This window comes from Coregonus lavaretus (assembly GCF_964263955.1).
Source record: "Coregonus lavaretus genome assembly, chromosome: 11".
NCBI classification, from domain to species: Eukaryota; Metazoa; Chordata; class Actinopteri; order Salmoniformes; family Salmonidae; genus Coregonus; species Coregonus lavaretus.
The window spans coordinates 8,669,721-8,685,206 of record NC_139998.1 but is presented as its reverse complement, the minus strand read 5'-3'; the positions used below and the strand labels follow the sequence as shown (position 1 = coordinate 8,685,206).

The 15,486-nt window shown below is 41.5% G+C and overlaps 2 protein-coding genes across 2 annotated transcripts in view; one reads left to right on the top strand and one right to left on the bottom strand.

Annotated features, from left to right (window-relative positions):
• Positions 1-7,229, bottom strand: part of LOC311136917 (cytoskeleton-associated protein 5-like) — a 41,273-nt gene extending 34,044 nt beyond the window's left edge. Inside the window, exons 1-5 of the mRNA XM_084171232.1 lie at positions 7,110-7,229; positions 4,961-5,048; positions 1,455-1,648; positions 550-756; positions 242-413 (exon numbers count right to left, since the gene is read on the bottom strand). Of these exons, the coding sequence (XP_084027358.1) occupies positions 242-413; positions 550-756; positions 1,455-1,648; positions 4,961-5,017 (630 nt within the window). The 5' untranslated portion in view covers positions 5,018-5,048; positions 7,110-7,229. The remainder of the gene's footprint in view (positions 1-241; positions 414-549; positions 757-1,454; positions 1,649-4,960; positions 5,049-7,109) is intronic.
• Positions 7,230-11,805: 4,576 nt separating this feature from the next.
• Positions 11,806-15,352, top strand: cstpp1 (centriolar satellite-associated tubulin polyglutamylase complex regulator 1). Its single transcript, XM_084171275.1, has 9 exons — positions 11,806-12,034; positions 12,255-12,357; positions 12,617-12,747; positions 12,997-13,081; positions 13,246-13,331; positions 13,511-13,706; positions 14,207-14,316; positions 14,481-14,544; positions 14,797-15,352. Exons 1-9 carry the CDS (start codon positions 11,974-11,976, stop codon positions 14,960-14,962), a joined length of 1,002 nt encoding a protein of 333 aa, XP_084027401.1. The 5' UTR covers positions 11,806-11,973; the 3' UTR covers positions 14,963-15,352.
• The last annotated feature ends 134 nt before the right edge of the window (positions 15,353-15,486 follow it).

Below are 15,486 nucleotides of genomic sequence, written 5' to 3'. Positions count from 1 at the left end.
AGTTGTTCCGGAATTTATGGAGACCCATATTGCATATGAGCAAAAACAAACTCTGGCTGCATCTCAATTGGTCTTTCTGCGATTCCATGCTTCAATCCTATTATTGGAGAAGGTCCAAAGTCCCTCTCCTCAGACCTTCTTCTCCTATGTGTTTTGAGAAGGAAGCGAAGATGTGAGAAATCGAAGAAAGATGAATTGAGAAAGAGCCTCTGTATCAAAGTGTTCAGAAGCCTTATCTCACCTGAACAGAGTTGATGCCCTGGAGAGGAGGTCGAAGCGCATCCCGGATCCATTTATAAATCTCTACTGCTAGTAGTTTGGCCTCGTCTCGAACCGCCTTTTCTCTCGACTCAAACTGTTTGGGCAAAACTTTCACCACTGGCTTCAGAGTAATAATTTTGGACCCAAACTCACTGAAAAAATAAATAAATAATTACATTTCAGGATTTAGGCCTATGTAATGACATAATAGCTATGGTTAAAAAAAAAAGCGCCTGAATTAATTGGTTGGAGAAATCTTTAGCAAAACTATGAAGTAGAAAAACTCACCTAAGTGCCTTCCTTAAAGTTTCAATACAGGTGACAACAATCTTGGGGTTTTTGTTATCGAGGCCTTTGATGAGCTCGTCCTGAACCACCTCAGCCCTCTCGATCTCTATGTACATGAGGCAGATGTCTGAGCCCAGCTCTTTGGCCCTGGCTTTAGGCTGGTTGAACACTTTACTGACCACGCCCGACACCACCTCTCCTGATGTTCTGGAACACAAGCAAAACACTTAAGCCAAAACCACACAGAGAGATGCCGTCAACGGCGTCACATTTTATGTGCGAGAGTAGAGTGTCAATTCATGTACACTGCGTAGCGTATGCCGACTTAATTGTCATGAGAATCCATAATAAACAGTTGTATGTTATGCTTGCGATGTAGCCCTTGTGAATTAGTGTTCCTTTTGACTCACCTTCTATGTCCTATGGCCTCTGTTCTCTCATTCACTACCGTGCATTCTAAGTCCCTACTAGTCCTTCCTAGAATCATTCAATAGTGTAATCCTTGCCCGATAGGCTGCACACAATATACGGACGGATCTCATGTCAGACAGGCTCTCTCCATAAATAAATATCAGGCAGGCTTAAAATTTATCCTGACTGCGTTAGAGCTCACTGGAGCTTTCCACAACAAGCCCAGTTTCACACAGAGATCAGTACTTAAAACAGACAAAGCTTTAATTGGGAGATTTAGATATATTCACCCATATAATTACAATGAGTCTCTTGTATTATAATTGTATGCATTCACCTAACCTGAAGACCAAGGCTATGAGCTAGGCCTTTTCATTACTACTGTTCAACTATTCAAGTAGCCTGACAATCTAGGCAATGAGTTACTATTACATCTTCTTGTATTTACAAAGTTCCATTTGTGTAGTCAGATGAGATGTAGGTCTAGTACTTACTTGCCAGCCACATGAGCCTTCTCAATGTAGGTAAATGCTGCCTCAAGGCCCTTCAGCTGGGCCACGGCGTTTGAGTCGGTCACAAATTTCTTAAGCAGGCCCAGGTATTTGCCCCATTCTGGGCTCTTCTCGTCCTCTATCCTCTGGAAGAGCTTCAGGGCTTCTTCATAGCCATTTAGTCTGGCTTTCCATACCTTGGTTGGGATGAAGCAGGAGAACAGTGAGCCTTGTGATGAGAGGGAGTCAAGGTAAATTAGAGTTCATAACTAAGGGATTTGATGTGACCCAGATTCTAGTTGTACAGCCAAAGTAAAGAAACTAATTTAAAATGGGCTTTCTTTTGATGTTACGTACAGAGGGCAGTTATTTGGCCTAGCATATCCTCCATTGTGATTGAGTGTAAATCATTTGAGAGAGACTGAAGACAGGGATTGGAAACTGTAAAATCATAAGCTTCACTGCATGTTAGGCTATCCTTTTGGAAGAGCCATTTAGCAGTCTTCAGTCTAGCTCTTTGCTGCTGGAAATCTAGTCTAAATTAGCAGTTTTTGTGGGGAAAATGAGCTCACCAGTGTTTTTCACAAGTACATAGAGTAGCCACCAAATAGAAAAAGTAGCCAGCCAGGCACCCCCGGGGAGGAGGGGGTGGGGGGTTGGGGCTTCCCCTCTGGGTTCAACATTATTTGCAGAAGGAGCTACATTTTGGTGGCCTCTGGTAGATTATAATGCCTTAATTCCATCCGAAATACATTGCGAAATTATTGAATAGGCTACTTTATCGAGTTTACCTCCCAGATTGGAAAAATGTGCTGTGGTATTGTGTAGAAATACATGACAATTTAAAATTACTGAAAATGTATGAATTCAGTGTATTGTTAGTTGTTTTGAATATTGTCTAGGTCTAGGCGTTTATGATCAGGGCTATTTTCTAAGTATGAGAATATTAAACCTTTAACCTGTCTCCGAGATTAAAATCGTATTTACAGCTTTACTGCAAGATATGCATTGCCACAACGTTTGTTTTTCAAATTATGTATTTTATTAGAACAGAGAAATTTAAGGTTAAATGGAAAAAATAAAAAGGGTTATGTCAGTCTTAAGTATTATACTGAACACAAAATATAAAACGCAACATGTAAAGTGTTGGTCCTATGTCTCATACGCACAAAAAGCGTATTTCTCTCAATTTGTTTACATCCCTGTTAGTGAGCATTTCTCCATTGCTAAGATAATCCCATCCACCTGACAGGTGTGGCATATCAAGAAGCTAATTAAACAGCATGATCATTACACAGGTGCACCTTGTGCTGAGGACTATAAAAAGGCCACTAAGATGTGCAGTTGTCACACAACACAATGCCACATATGTCTCTAGTTGAGGGAGCATGCAATTGGCATGGTGGCTGCAGGAATGTCCACCAGAGCTGTTGCCAGATAATTGAATGTTCATTTCTCTACCATAAGCCGCCTCCATCTTCGTTTGAGAGAATTTGGCACTACGTCCAACCGGTCCTACAACCGCAGACCACGTGTAACCACGCCAGCCCAGGACCTCCACATCCGGCTTCTGATTTCCTTATATGAACTGTAACTCAGTAAAATCATTGAAATTGTTGCGTTTATATTTTTGTTCTATATACAGTAAAAGTCAAAAGTTTGGACACACCTACTCATTCAAGGGTTTTTCTTTATTTTAACTATTTTCTATATTGTAGGATAATAGTGAAGACATCAAAACTATGAAATAACACATATGGAATCATGTTGTAACCAAAAAAGTGTTAAATCAAAATATATTTTATATTTGAGATTCTTCAAAGTAGCCAACCTTTGCCTTGATGACAGCTTTGCACACTCTTGGCATTATCTCAACCAGCTTCACTTGGAATGCTTTTCCAACAGTCTTGAAGGAGTTCCCACATATGCTGAGCACTTGTTGGCTGCTTTTCCTTCACTCTGCGGTCCGACTCAACCCAAACTATCTCACTTGGGTTGAGGTCGGGGGATTGTGGAGACCAGGTCATCAGATGCAGCACTCCATCACTCTCCTTCTTGGTCAAATAGCAATACACAGCCTGGAGGTGTGTTGGGTCATTGTCCTGTTGAAAACAGATGATTGTCCCACTAAGCCCAAACCAGATGGGATGGCGTATCGCTGCAGAATGCGGTGGTAGCCATGCTGGTTAAGTGTGACTTGAATTCTAAACAAATCACAGACAGTGTCACCAGCAAACCACCCCCACACCATCACACCTCCTCCTTCATGCTTCATGGTGGGAACTACACATGCGGAGATCATCCATTCACCTACACTGCGTCTCACAAAGACACAGAGGTTGGAACCAAAAATCTCCAATTTGGACTCCAGACCAAAGGACAGATTTCCACCGGTCTTATGTCCATTGCTCTTGTTTCTTGGCCCAAACAAGTCTCTTCTTATTATTGGTGTCCTTTAGTAGTGGTTTCTTTGCAGCAATTCGACCATGAAGGCCTGATTCACACACTCCTCTGAACAGCTGGTGTTGAGATGTGTCTGTTACTTGAACTCTGTGAAGCACTTATTTGGGCTGCAATTTCTGAGGCTGGTAACTCTAATGAACTTATCCTCTGCAGCAGAGGTTTGAAAAATCCGAAATATATTTTGCTTTGTTTGACACTTTTTTTGGTTACTAAATGATTCCATGTGTTATTTCATAGTTACACTATTATTCCACAATGTAAAAAATAGTGAAAATAAAGAAAAACCCTTGAATGAGTAGGTGTGTCCAAACCGTTGACTGGTACTGTAGGAGATCTACTTGATTTAGTCAGTTCAACACCTTTTATCAGAGTCAACACTTCCTTTCCAGTTGTCAAATAAAGCACAGTAAATAGCCTATGCGCCACGACTCCGCGTGGCTGGCTACGTGAAACACGCGAAAGAAAATACATTAATGTCGCAGAAAATAATAATTAGGCTAAGTGGATTTCATTTACATTTTAGTCATTTAGCAGACGCTGTTATCCAGAGCGACTTACAGTTAGTGCATACATCGTTACGACTTACATTACATGGGATGTACAAATTCTCTCCCTCCTCCATGTAAAGAAATTCAACTGCAACCAACCACAGCACACACAAATTATACCGGGAGGCGGGACAGAGCGTTTCCTGTCGCCGCTCGCTTTGACTAACAGGCGCCTATCCTATCAATAGATCACTAGAAACTGTATATCATTCATTCTAGCGGGAGAGGGTTCGACGGACTAGCGAATTGAAACTTTTAAATGAAAAGTAGCCTAGTTAATATGACGTGGAAAAAGTAACCGGCTGAAAATGAGTCCGTAACCGGCTGATTAGCCGACGGCCGTTACTAATGGAAAACACTGGCTTACAATGCGAGCTCAGGGTGTGCTATTGGATAATATTTTATGAAACAAAACCACAGCTGCTGAAACACATCCAGCAAGGATTCAACACTGTGAGGAAAGTCTGTCTTAAGTGCGTGTGTGTGACGGGTAATCACCTTGTGTTCGCACTTCTGGTCGATGGGCAACTTCATCCACTCACTGTCATCACCCATGATGACCTCTGTGTTTGCCTTACAAATTCAACTGTAACAACAATATCAAAACAAAGTGGGAGTTACCAGTTTTGCAATCCATTCTCAGAACATCCAGTTGTAATGAGTGCTGGTATGTCAATAGTAGTCATAACATACAATGCCTTCAGAAAGCAGTCATACTTTTTGACTTAATCCACATTTTGTTGTTACAGCCTCAATTCAAATATTATTGCACACTGAGTGAGTCATTGCAACATTTGTGATTTGTTAAGCACATTTTTACTCCTGAACTTATTTAGGCTTGCCATAACAAAGGGGTTGAATACTTATTGACTCAAGACATTTCAGCTTTTCATCTTTAATTAATTTGTAAAAATGTCTAAAAACATAATTCCACTTTGACATGATGTGCTATTGTGTGTAGGCCAGTGACAAAATCTCAGTTTTAATTCATTTTAAATTCAGGCTGTAACAACAAAATGTGGAAAAAGTCAAGGGGTGTGAATACTTTATGAAGGCACTGTACATTTCTGATGGAGTGAAATGTGTAATTCTCTTCCTTTCATTCATGACACATAACATACTATGCATGCATCAGGAGATTGAGAAGTTTAGAAAACAACATGGCATCACAAAAACATCAGTATGAGATACTCTGGCATGCACCAACAACATTTGGGTGTGAAGTGTGCTGACATAATTAAGTTAAACAATTAGCTTGTCTAATGCACTGTCTGAGTGGAGATCTGAAGACAAAACATAACTAGCCATTACAATAGAGGCAGCTAGTTAAGAGGTTAAAAATGGTGCTACAGCTCTATTTGAAAGGACAAGCATGTGATTCTCTCCTAACGCATTTTCAGATGAGAGGCTGCCGGTCAGATTTCATATTGACCCATCAGGTACATTACTGGGGCTGTGTTCCCATCCATCCTGGACATCTACTTGAAACGATGCCTGAGGAAGTCCTACAGCATCATCAAGGACCCCACACCCCAGCCATGAGCTGTCCACTCCCTTACCGTCTGGCAGACGTATCTGAGCATGAGGTCTGATACCAACAGCCTCAGAGACAGTTTCTTTCTACATGCTGTACCCTTGAGCTGGACTGACCACCTACACTGACTCTCCGCACCTTAGCACACGTCTGCACAATTTCAATACTTGGCCCCAAATTCCCTCCCTTCCCCTGATACATGTCGAACGTTAGTTAAATATTGTGCCTTCCTGTATGAATCTATTCTACTGCCATTTACTTTATGTTCGTATTCTTATTTTATTATCTCTTATTGTTGTTGCATTGTCGAGAAGGAACCTGCAAGTAAGAATCTGTGTCCTTACGACTAATACAACTTGAAACGTATGTCTGACTGGCTGGTAAGAGTTCAATATTTTGGCTGGGCAGAATTAACTAGCTAGCTACATTAGCTAGCCAACTGCGACACTAGCACATATTGATTTGAACTAAATTAACGTTTGCTAGCCAGCTAGCTAGCAAAGTAATGCCAAACATCGTGTGACAGATTAGCTAACGTTAGCTTGCTAGCTACAATAACATGATCAACATTGCTGGCAGAGCTTTGATCGCAACTAACGTTAGTTAGCGCGCTAATTAGAAAAAAGCTTTTAGTTAGAAAACTAGATTTAGATGGAATCAAATAACGATACAAATGTACCTTAAACATCAATGCACAGTTAGCTAGTTAGCTTGCTATGTTAAGCTAAAAGCTGTTGTTGCATACGTCAGCTGACAACGTCAAGCTAACGTGGCTAGCAACAGTAGCTAGTAACTTTGCTAGCTGGACCTGTCAACACGACCAAAATCCAACAACCATGTTGACTATGTACAACGATACTTTCTCACCAACCAGTGTAATGTGAAGCAAAATAAAAGGTATGACATTGCATTAAGCTGGCATATGTACAAAATAAGACTTGTCTGCCTGACAGTCAAAGAAAAGCTATTTCATCTGCACCACCACAGCCAGGCCCAGAAAACGCAGCAGTGAGCTAAATTAATTAGGTCTGTCTGAGTGAACATCAAAGCGCGGGCTCTCCTTTCAGTAGCTAGCTCAGAAGCAGAACAATGAATACAGGCTTTTTTAATTACCTGGGGTCTTTCTGGTATGCAAAATAATGTTAGCTATTTAGATGGAGCCAATATTCGACCATTACTCTCTCCAGTCCAAGCTTTGAATCCGCCTCCAAGGGCGGTGAACCAGAGGGAGGGGCCACGCTCCACAGAGAGGGTCGTACCACAACCACAAATGGCTAAACCCCGCCTTTTTCTACAATTTATCTTCTTTAAAATCTGATTTTAAACCTAAACCTAACCTTAACTACACTGATAACCATATGCCCAAACCTTAAATTAATTTTTGTTTTCATAAATTTTTACGATATAGGCACCACCTCAAGCAGTCACCCTAGGTCATTGCCAGTCAAAATGGCCTACACTATTTATTCTATTTGTGTTAAAGGGATACTTCAGGATTTTGGAAATGCATGCTAGCAGTTACCATAGACTTCTAGTCATTGCGCTAACGCTAGTTAGCGATTGCGGTAACGCTAGTTAGCGATTGCGGTAACGCTAGTTAGCGACTTCCTTCAAACTGAACGCAGAGACATAAAAATCGTATGGTTCATGCAAAATGTATTTGTCTGATTTCATTGAACTAATACAACAACCTCCATTGGTGAGGTCATCCTATTATGTGTAAAGAAATCAAGACAAATACATTTTGCATGTGGTCAGAACAACGGGAATCAAACATAGTAGATGCAAAAGTGGAAACATCATATCCATAAGGTATAACACGACAGACACATTGGGGTCAAGGAGAGAAAGAGTCAGGTGCCCTGAAGAGACAGAGAAGTAGTAGATATTCCTGGTAAGTAACATCTTGATGCCACAGAATACTGTTTTTATTTTTGAGACTCTTGACCAAAAAGGTGAGTGTATTTGACATGTAGAGTTGGTTAAAGTAGGATGAATTTTAACAAAGCACAACAAATGTATTCAAAATCTCCTCTGTCTACCTTAGAAACATGGGGTGGAGCCAATTCAACTTGCTTGGTAGGTTTTGCAATTATTTATTTTACATACAGTGATTCTACCCATATCTTGAATTTTTTTCCCTCTCCTACACTTTGACCATGTTGTGTGGACAATATAACCATGTCCTACTGCTGTAAACATTGTATAATTATATTATATTGTGTGATTGTGTAATGTACTATAATATAATTGTATTATTAATAACCATTAATGAACCATTCTATAATTATTAATCCTTCCTTCTCCTCATTCACAGTGCCAAGACACATAATACAATTTCTACTTTCCTCTGTAAAACAGTAGGCCTAGAGACATAGTAATTGCTGGATTTTTAAAAATTAAGTTGATGATGAGCCAACGTCATAAACACCCCCTCGGTTATGCAGGCATTCAAATAACTGAGTGCCCTACATTTTCCAAAGACCCACTCCTTTTTGGCTAATCTACCAGATTTACTGTATTTTACATTCTTTGATTTTATATTTTATAGAGAACGTGGCGTTGAGAAGAGTGGCCACCCAGTCCTCTCTGTACAATAGTCAGGGTGAACCTGCTCATGCCATTGGCGGGGACAATAACCAAGACTATCAAGCAGGATCCTGTAGCGACACTTCATGGCAAACCAACCCCTGATGGAGATTGGACCTGCTGGATGTGTACAGAGTGACCTATGTTTGGATCACCAACAGTGATGCCAACCCTGACGATCTTGGTTGTGCTGAGATCCGCATTGGTAACTCACTGGAGAGCAACAGTACCAAGAACACCAGCTGACACCATATCCTAGACACACTCCCGTCCATAGAAACACTTTATAAAGAGCTTTGAGATCTCTCTGTCATATATGCAAATGCTGGGTATCTGCATCTCTCTCTTTCTTTCTTTCTTTCTTTCTTTCTTTCTTTCTTTCTTTCTTTCTTTCTTTCTTTCTTTCTTTCTTTCTTTCTTTCTTTCTTTCTTTCTTTCTTTCTTTCTTTCTTTCTTTCTTTCTTTCTTTCTTTCCCAGATGTGCTATCATCTCCCAAATCCGACCAGGAAAGACCAAAAATGTCCAGTGTAATAAGATGGAGGGTCACTACGTCATTGTGGTAATTCCTGGAAAGGACAAGCTATTCATGCTATGTGAGGTGGAGGTAGGTATATACCACTCCTGCAGGTAATACCCTATGACTGTCTTCACTGTTAATCTTTATCAGACAGTTGAACTCTTCCTGTATTGTATATTGATCTTACCTTCAGGCTCTGATCAGTCCCTACACCCAAACGAGGGCATTGCGTTCATCCACCTCTGGCCTGCTGGCTCCCCTTCCTCTGCGGAAGCATAGCTCCCGCTCAGCCCAGTCAAAACTGTTCGCTGCTCTGGCACCCCAATGGTGGAACAAGCTCCCTCACGACGCCAGGACAGCGGAGTCACTCACCACCTTCCGGAGACATTTGAAACCCCACCTCTTTAAGGAATACCTGGGATAGGATAAAGTATTCCTTCTAACCCCCCCCCCCCCCCCCGCCCCAAATTGTAAAGTGGTTATCCCACTGGCTATAGGGTGAACGCACCAATTTGTGAGTCGCTCTGGCTAAGAGCGTCTGCTAAATGACGTTAATGTGCCCTTGAGCAAGGCACTTAACCCTAATTGCTCCTGTAAGTCGCTCTGGATAAGAGCGTCTGCTAAATGACTAAAATGTAAATGTAAATGTATTACAATCTTTTTTAGATAGGAAATTAACTTTTTGACTACATCTGGCACATTTACAGAGATCTGCATCGTCCCTGTCAAATAAATGTAATAAAGTAAAGGAAAAATTGTTGGTATCGATTCCCTGCATGCTGTCAGTGAGTGTACCCGTGTCAAGAGTGAAACATTGTAATCTCTCTCACTCTTTCAGACACACCCATCTCTGTGCCCTCCACTCAACCTCCCACCAGCAGTACTTCCAAAATCCTCCTATCTTCTCTCCTCTCTTCTCAAACAACCTCTCACCTGTCAACTTCTCCACCTTCCACCAGTGTTTCCACCCCCCCCCCCCATAACTCCCCCATCTTCTCTAATTTCTTCCACAACATCCATTCCTCCTCCTTCTCCTCATTTAACCAGTGCTTCAACTCCCCCATCCGCTCCTCTGTCCACCCCTCTTCCACCTCCTTCCATCAGTGTTTCCAAAATCCCCCCAACTCCCCCATCTTCTCTCCTCTCTTCCCCAACATCCACTCCTCTTCCTTCTTCTTCAACCAGTGCTTCAACTCCCCCATCTTCTCCCACACCCTCTCTCCTGCCCACCACCCCTCCTCCACTTCCTTCCTACAGTGTCCTCTTGAGGGGGAGGAAGGTGACAGTGGTGACGAAGAAGCTGTGTTGGTCCGACGCTATGTTCTACTGTAGGGATCACTATGGGGACCCGCTCATTGTCCGCAGCAAGGATGAACAGAGAGCGGTGGAGGATCTGCTGCGGCGCAGCGACCTGCCCTCCTTCACCCCCCATCTGTGGCTGGGACTTCGCAGGTATTTACAGATGTGATGAGAACCTATTTGCCACACCCTGATGAAGGCTATTGGAAATGTTGGTAATAAATCATCCACAAGCAATGAGAGATGAGTGTGCGACTTTTGTTTTTTCATTGTATGGCCCTATAGCAGACAGGTGGTACTGGATGACCGGGGGCCACATGGACTACAGACACTGGGAGGGAGTCGCACCCCCTAGCTACTAAGGACTTCTCCAACCCCTGTGGAGCGATGATCAACAGGGAGGCTTCCTCTGGGTGGAGCGGCGTTGCGATGACCATCACAACTTCCTCTGCTACTCAGGTGAAGATGACAGAAATGCACTTCCTTACCTCCTCATGGTCACTCAGTGAACCTCATCGAACCTCTTTTCATCCGGTGTTTCAAATGACTTACTGTACCTCCAATACTTGAACTATGTGTTATGATGCCGTGTCTGAATGCTTAGTACCGAGGTACCATGATTCAAAAACCCCTGTCTCGTTTTCCTCCTGAGTAACATCTCTCCTTTTCGCTCCCTCTCTCAGATGCAGTACGTAAGGATGCCTCATACAGATGCTTCATAATGTAGATAATAGACAGAAAATAATAGAGAGAGATCAAATCAAATCCAATGTATTTATAAAGCCCTTTTTACATAAGCAGATGTCACAAAGTGCTTATACAGAAACCCAGTCTAAAACCCCAAATAGCAAGCCTTTTTGTGCATCCTTTGTCTCTCTCTCCCTCAGGTGCTGAGGAAGGGGTCAAAAGAGTGTGGTTCTACAGCACCTACAGAGACAAACGGCCATAGAGAGGCTCTGTGGAGCGAGAGTCCATCCATTGATTCAACCAGTAGTGGAGTAGTAGTGTTTGATAAAGATCTGTTGATAGATGAAGACAAGAGTGATTTATTATCCTTTTTAATTTATCTAGATGTTTTGTGTTGTCTTTAACTAAACATGGCCCTTCATTTAAATGTTAATATGAGAAGTGGCAAAGGACTGTTTTGATAAAGGGGTTGAATTAGGAAAATTAGACTATTGAGGCCACTCAGGCCAACATACTTAAAGTCTTGATGTATTGTATGCGGACTGCTTTAATACATGTGTAATAAGCTATTTGAATTATTGTCCATTACATCAATAGTTCATCAATCACTTATTGTCCATTACATCAATAGACCCATGATTGTTGCATTCGGTTTGGGTTTGGGTGGTACACTAGGAACCTTTCAGTGAATACCGATGTTCCATGGGGGTTTAATTGATAAAACCCTAAACATCCGGTACTGTTTCCCATGGAAACGAAACCTGTGCGGAAACCTACCAAGGCTAGATCGCCACAGTAACATGAAAATGCAATGCCAGCTGTAAAATTCAAGTAGTGAATACATTGAAATATCAATATATAACCTTATAATTACGGACCCTGCAATGTGCACGAAAATGAATCCTGATCGTTTCAATCCTACCCTCTCAGTTGATGAGTACCTTGGTGAGTAGCTAACGTTAGTTAATATTAGCTTGCATCTGCACCATCATGCATGCAGCCAGACAGCAGAGCTGTTAGGCCTATAGGTAGAGATATGCCGCTCTGCATTACAGTTATTTGATAGCTAGCAACACCTGCATAAAAGGACACCAATATTGGTTAACCCAAAGCTAAACAATAGTGTGTAGCTAACATTAGCTACTCACCCTCTCTCCTCTGGCAGCTGAGACCAACGTGCTTTTCTACTTGAACGATGCTGTGACCCAGCTTCTGGAGCACAAGGAGGAATACACCCAGTTTGGCATCGTCCGTTACTTTTCAGAATAGTACGTTTCTATTCTACTACCAGTCTTTCTTCAGAGCAGATCATAAACAGAGGTGTGGAATACGTTTCCCTGCCACATTCCTCAAATCAATTCATCTTATTTCAAAGTTATATTGTAACTACAGTGTAGGTATGTAGGTAACGATACATTCTTACATTAAAATGCTTATAGCCATCTCCTGTTTATGGATTATTATTATGTTTTTGCCAAATAATTGGCCCTTATGTTGTATTTCACTTCCTTTGTGATTGGTTGACAGCTTTAGCAGTGTGAAGAACGGCAACCATGTACTGTTCAGAGAGTTCGGCTACATCAAGGCCACAGCTCATAACAGGGCCTCCTTCATCCGTGTCCTCTGGAGGTGCTTCCGACAGATCGGGAAGAACGGAGGTAGGCCTAATGAGTGTGTGTCTGTGTGTGTGATGTGGTAACACAGTCTTTGAACATTTGAAAAATGTGAAAACAATTTAGTGAAAAAGTTACGATTAAAAAACACAATGCTTATGGAATTATACTGTAGCTTCAGTTTCCTGCAAGGACCTCCTGTGTGTGTCATTGAGTTATATAAATACAATTAATATCTCTGGTGTTGTTTGTCAGTGTTTATATATGTTATGTGCTTTTGTATGCTTGCTATAGACCTCCTGGCCATGTTGGAGTACAGCTCCCTTCTGCAGCTCCTCTGTCCAGACTTTCCAGTGGAGATGGTACAACATGCAGCAAGGTCTGATTTGGCATAATTGATTGATATTGTACAGTATTATGTTAAGTTAGCTACATTTAAGTTACATTAAGTTCAGTGTGTTTTCATCTCTGTGAAATGGAATGCAAATACATGATTGTGAACATTTGAAGTATACACTATGACCGTATCCTCTTTCAACATAGGATAGTGCTAATGGATGATGCCATGGACTGCCTCATGTCCTTCTCGGATTTCCTCTTCTCTTTCCAAATCCAGTTCTACTTTGAAGGTAAGTACCTCTGCATAAACCAACAACCAGAGAACTTGGTTCACCACTATGTACCTGACATGATGATCACATAAACTCTAATGCTAGAGCACTAGATACTTTTCTGCCTCTGACTGGGTAGACTCTAGGTTGTACAGTGTCACATGAAATCCTGTATTCATTTTACTTTCCACTAACAGAGTTCCTGGAGAGTATTGCTGTGATCTACCAGGACCTGCTGTCAGGGAAAAGCCCCAACACTGTGATCGTCCCCACCTCTACCTCAGTGGAACAGCTCCCCCAGGTGGCCACAGAGGAAACTGAGGCCCAGGAAGGAGTGGACTCTTCTGTCTTTGGAGAGTGCATCGAGGGGCTTTGTGAAAGGTTCAAACACAAGTAAGAAATAGTTCCATGATTACAATACATCTAAATACATCTTGTGACTAGCCTACAATGACAATATACACAAACATTCAATGATTCTCAGGCAACACCAGCACTCGGGAGAAGATTATACCAGGGGGACAAATTAAGTTGTATTGAACTACTAGGGTACATAACTCCTGCTAAAATTCTAATAGTTTGCCTAATATCAGTTTATGTGACAAAACAAGCAAGTATAGTGTAGAGAATCATTGTACCATCTAAACCACTTTTAAATATATTTTCCATGACCAAAAATGTTGTATTTTCAGCTGTTTGACGCTGATGTACAAAAAAAGTAAAAGACGATATAGTGCACATAGAACAGATCTACTGCGTCTTAGACTTGTTTTCAATGAGAATGACAGATCTATAACACACATTTCTATGTGAATTTGGTCAGGTCGCCCAAAAAGTTACATATTGCAGCTTTAAGTTAGAGTGATTTATTGATCTTGTGTGTTTCTCCATAGCCATCCTTCTACATCTGCCATTAGAGAGGTTCTGGAGCAAACACAGAGAGTGACATTCTATGGCTTTGTGATGGCTCTGGTCAGACATGAGGGTGTCAACCAGGACATTGGTGAGAACTAGCCTACTGTGTTGTTATCTATTGATAACAAAGACTACTGTTCCCATAATGAAATAGAACCACAAGCCATGCATTACAATAAATGAAACCTGCCAGGCTTTTCATTTAATCCCTGTTTATCTATTGTTAATAATTTTGAGTGTTGACCTTCCTAGGTGCCCTGCCAAACAAGTTAGAGCTTCTGATTGACCCTGAGATGGACCAGGAGGTGGAGAAACTGTAAGTCAACTGGAACACATAATGTACCATAATCAAAAACCTAAATTTGCCCATGTTTCTAATACACTGTTAAAAATGGCTAATAGATCATGTTGCATGCCTTCATTGCCTTGACACAACTTGATTATGAACCTTCAGTCACCCTCTGGTTGGAAGCTTAGTCAGTTCCGTAGTACTGTGTATCCTCTCCTCTCTACAGGATGAAATAGTATTGTATTGTAATATATTACTATATCTCTATGCTCTCTACAGCATTGCACAGATCGCTATCAGTCCTACATCCAACAGCAGCAGCAGTGCACCAGGACACAAGGAGCCCCCTAGGAAGGCCTCCCCACGCAAGTCCCTTCACCACCGCAAGAGGATCGAGATGGAGAGTGACGGATCCACAGAGGAGACAGACTCCTCAGAGAACTGAGCCTGGACTGAGGCTGACCTCCCAATGGCCCTTTGCCTCCCATTAACACACTTATACTTCCACTGATGGACTAAACTTGTCAGTGACTCCGTTACAACTATAGTGTCTGTGTTACAACTGTGTACTTTAGGCATATTTCTCTAGGCCAATTTCTGTAGAACTGTTATATATTTTGTACCATGAAAACCTGTCTGATGATTGTATTCCTTGTCTGAAAAGTGTGAAAGTTTCTACAGGTTGGAACTATAATTCAGTATTCCCTACATAGTAATACGCATTATTTTCTGTAGTTATTTATGATGTGATATATCTGTATGTAATTTATGATTACCAACCCTGTATCAACTAATATAAAGATTGTTGCTGTGTCACCCATGGCAATAATGTCTTACTGCATGGTCAGGAAGATTTTTACACCTCAGGTTACATTTTTACATTTGAGTCATTTAGCAGATGCTCTTATCCAGAGCGACTTACAGTTAGTGAGTGCGTAAATTTTTTTCCTTCTTCTTCTTCATACTGGC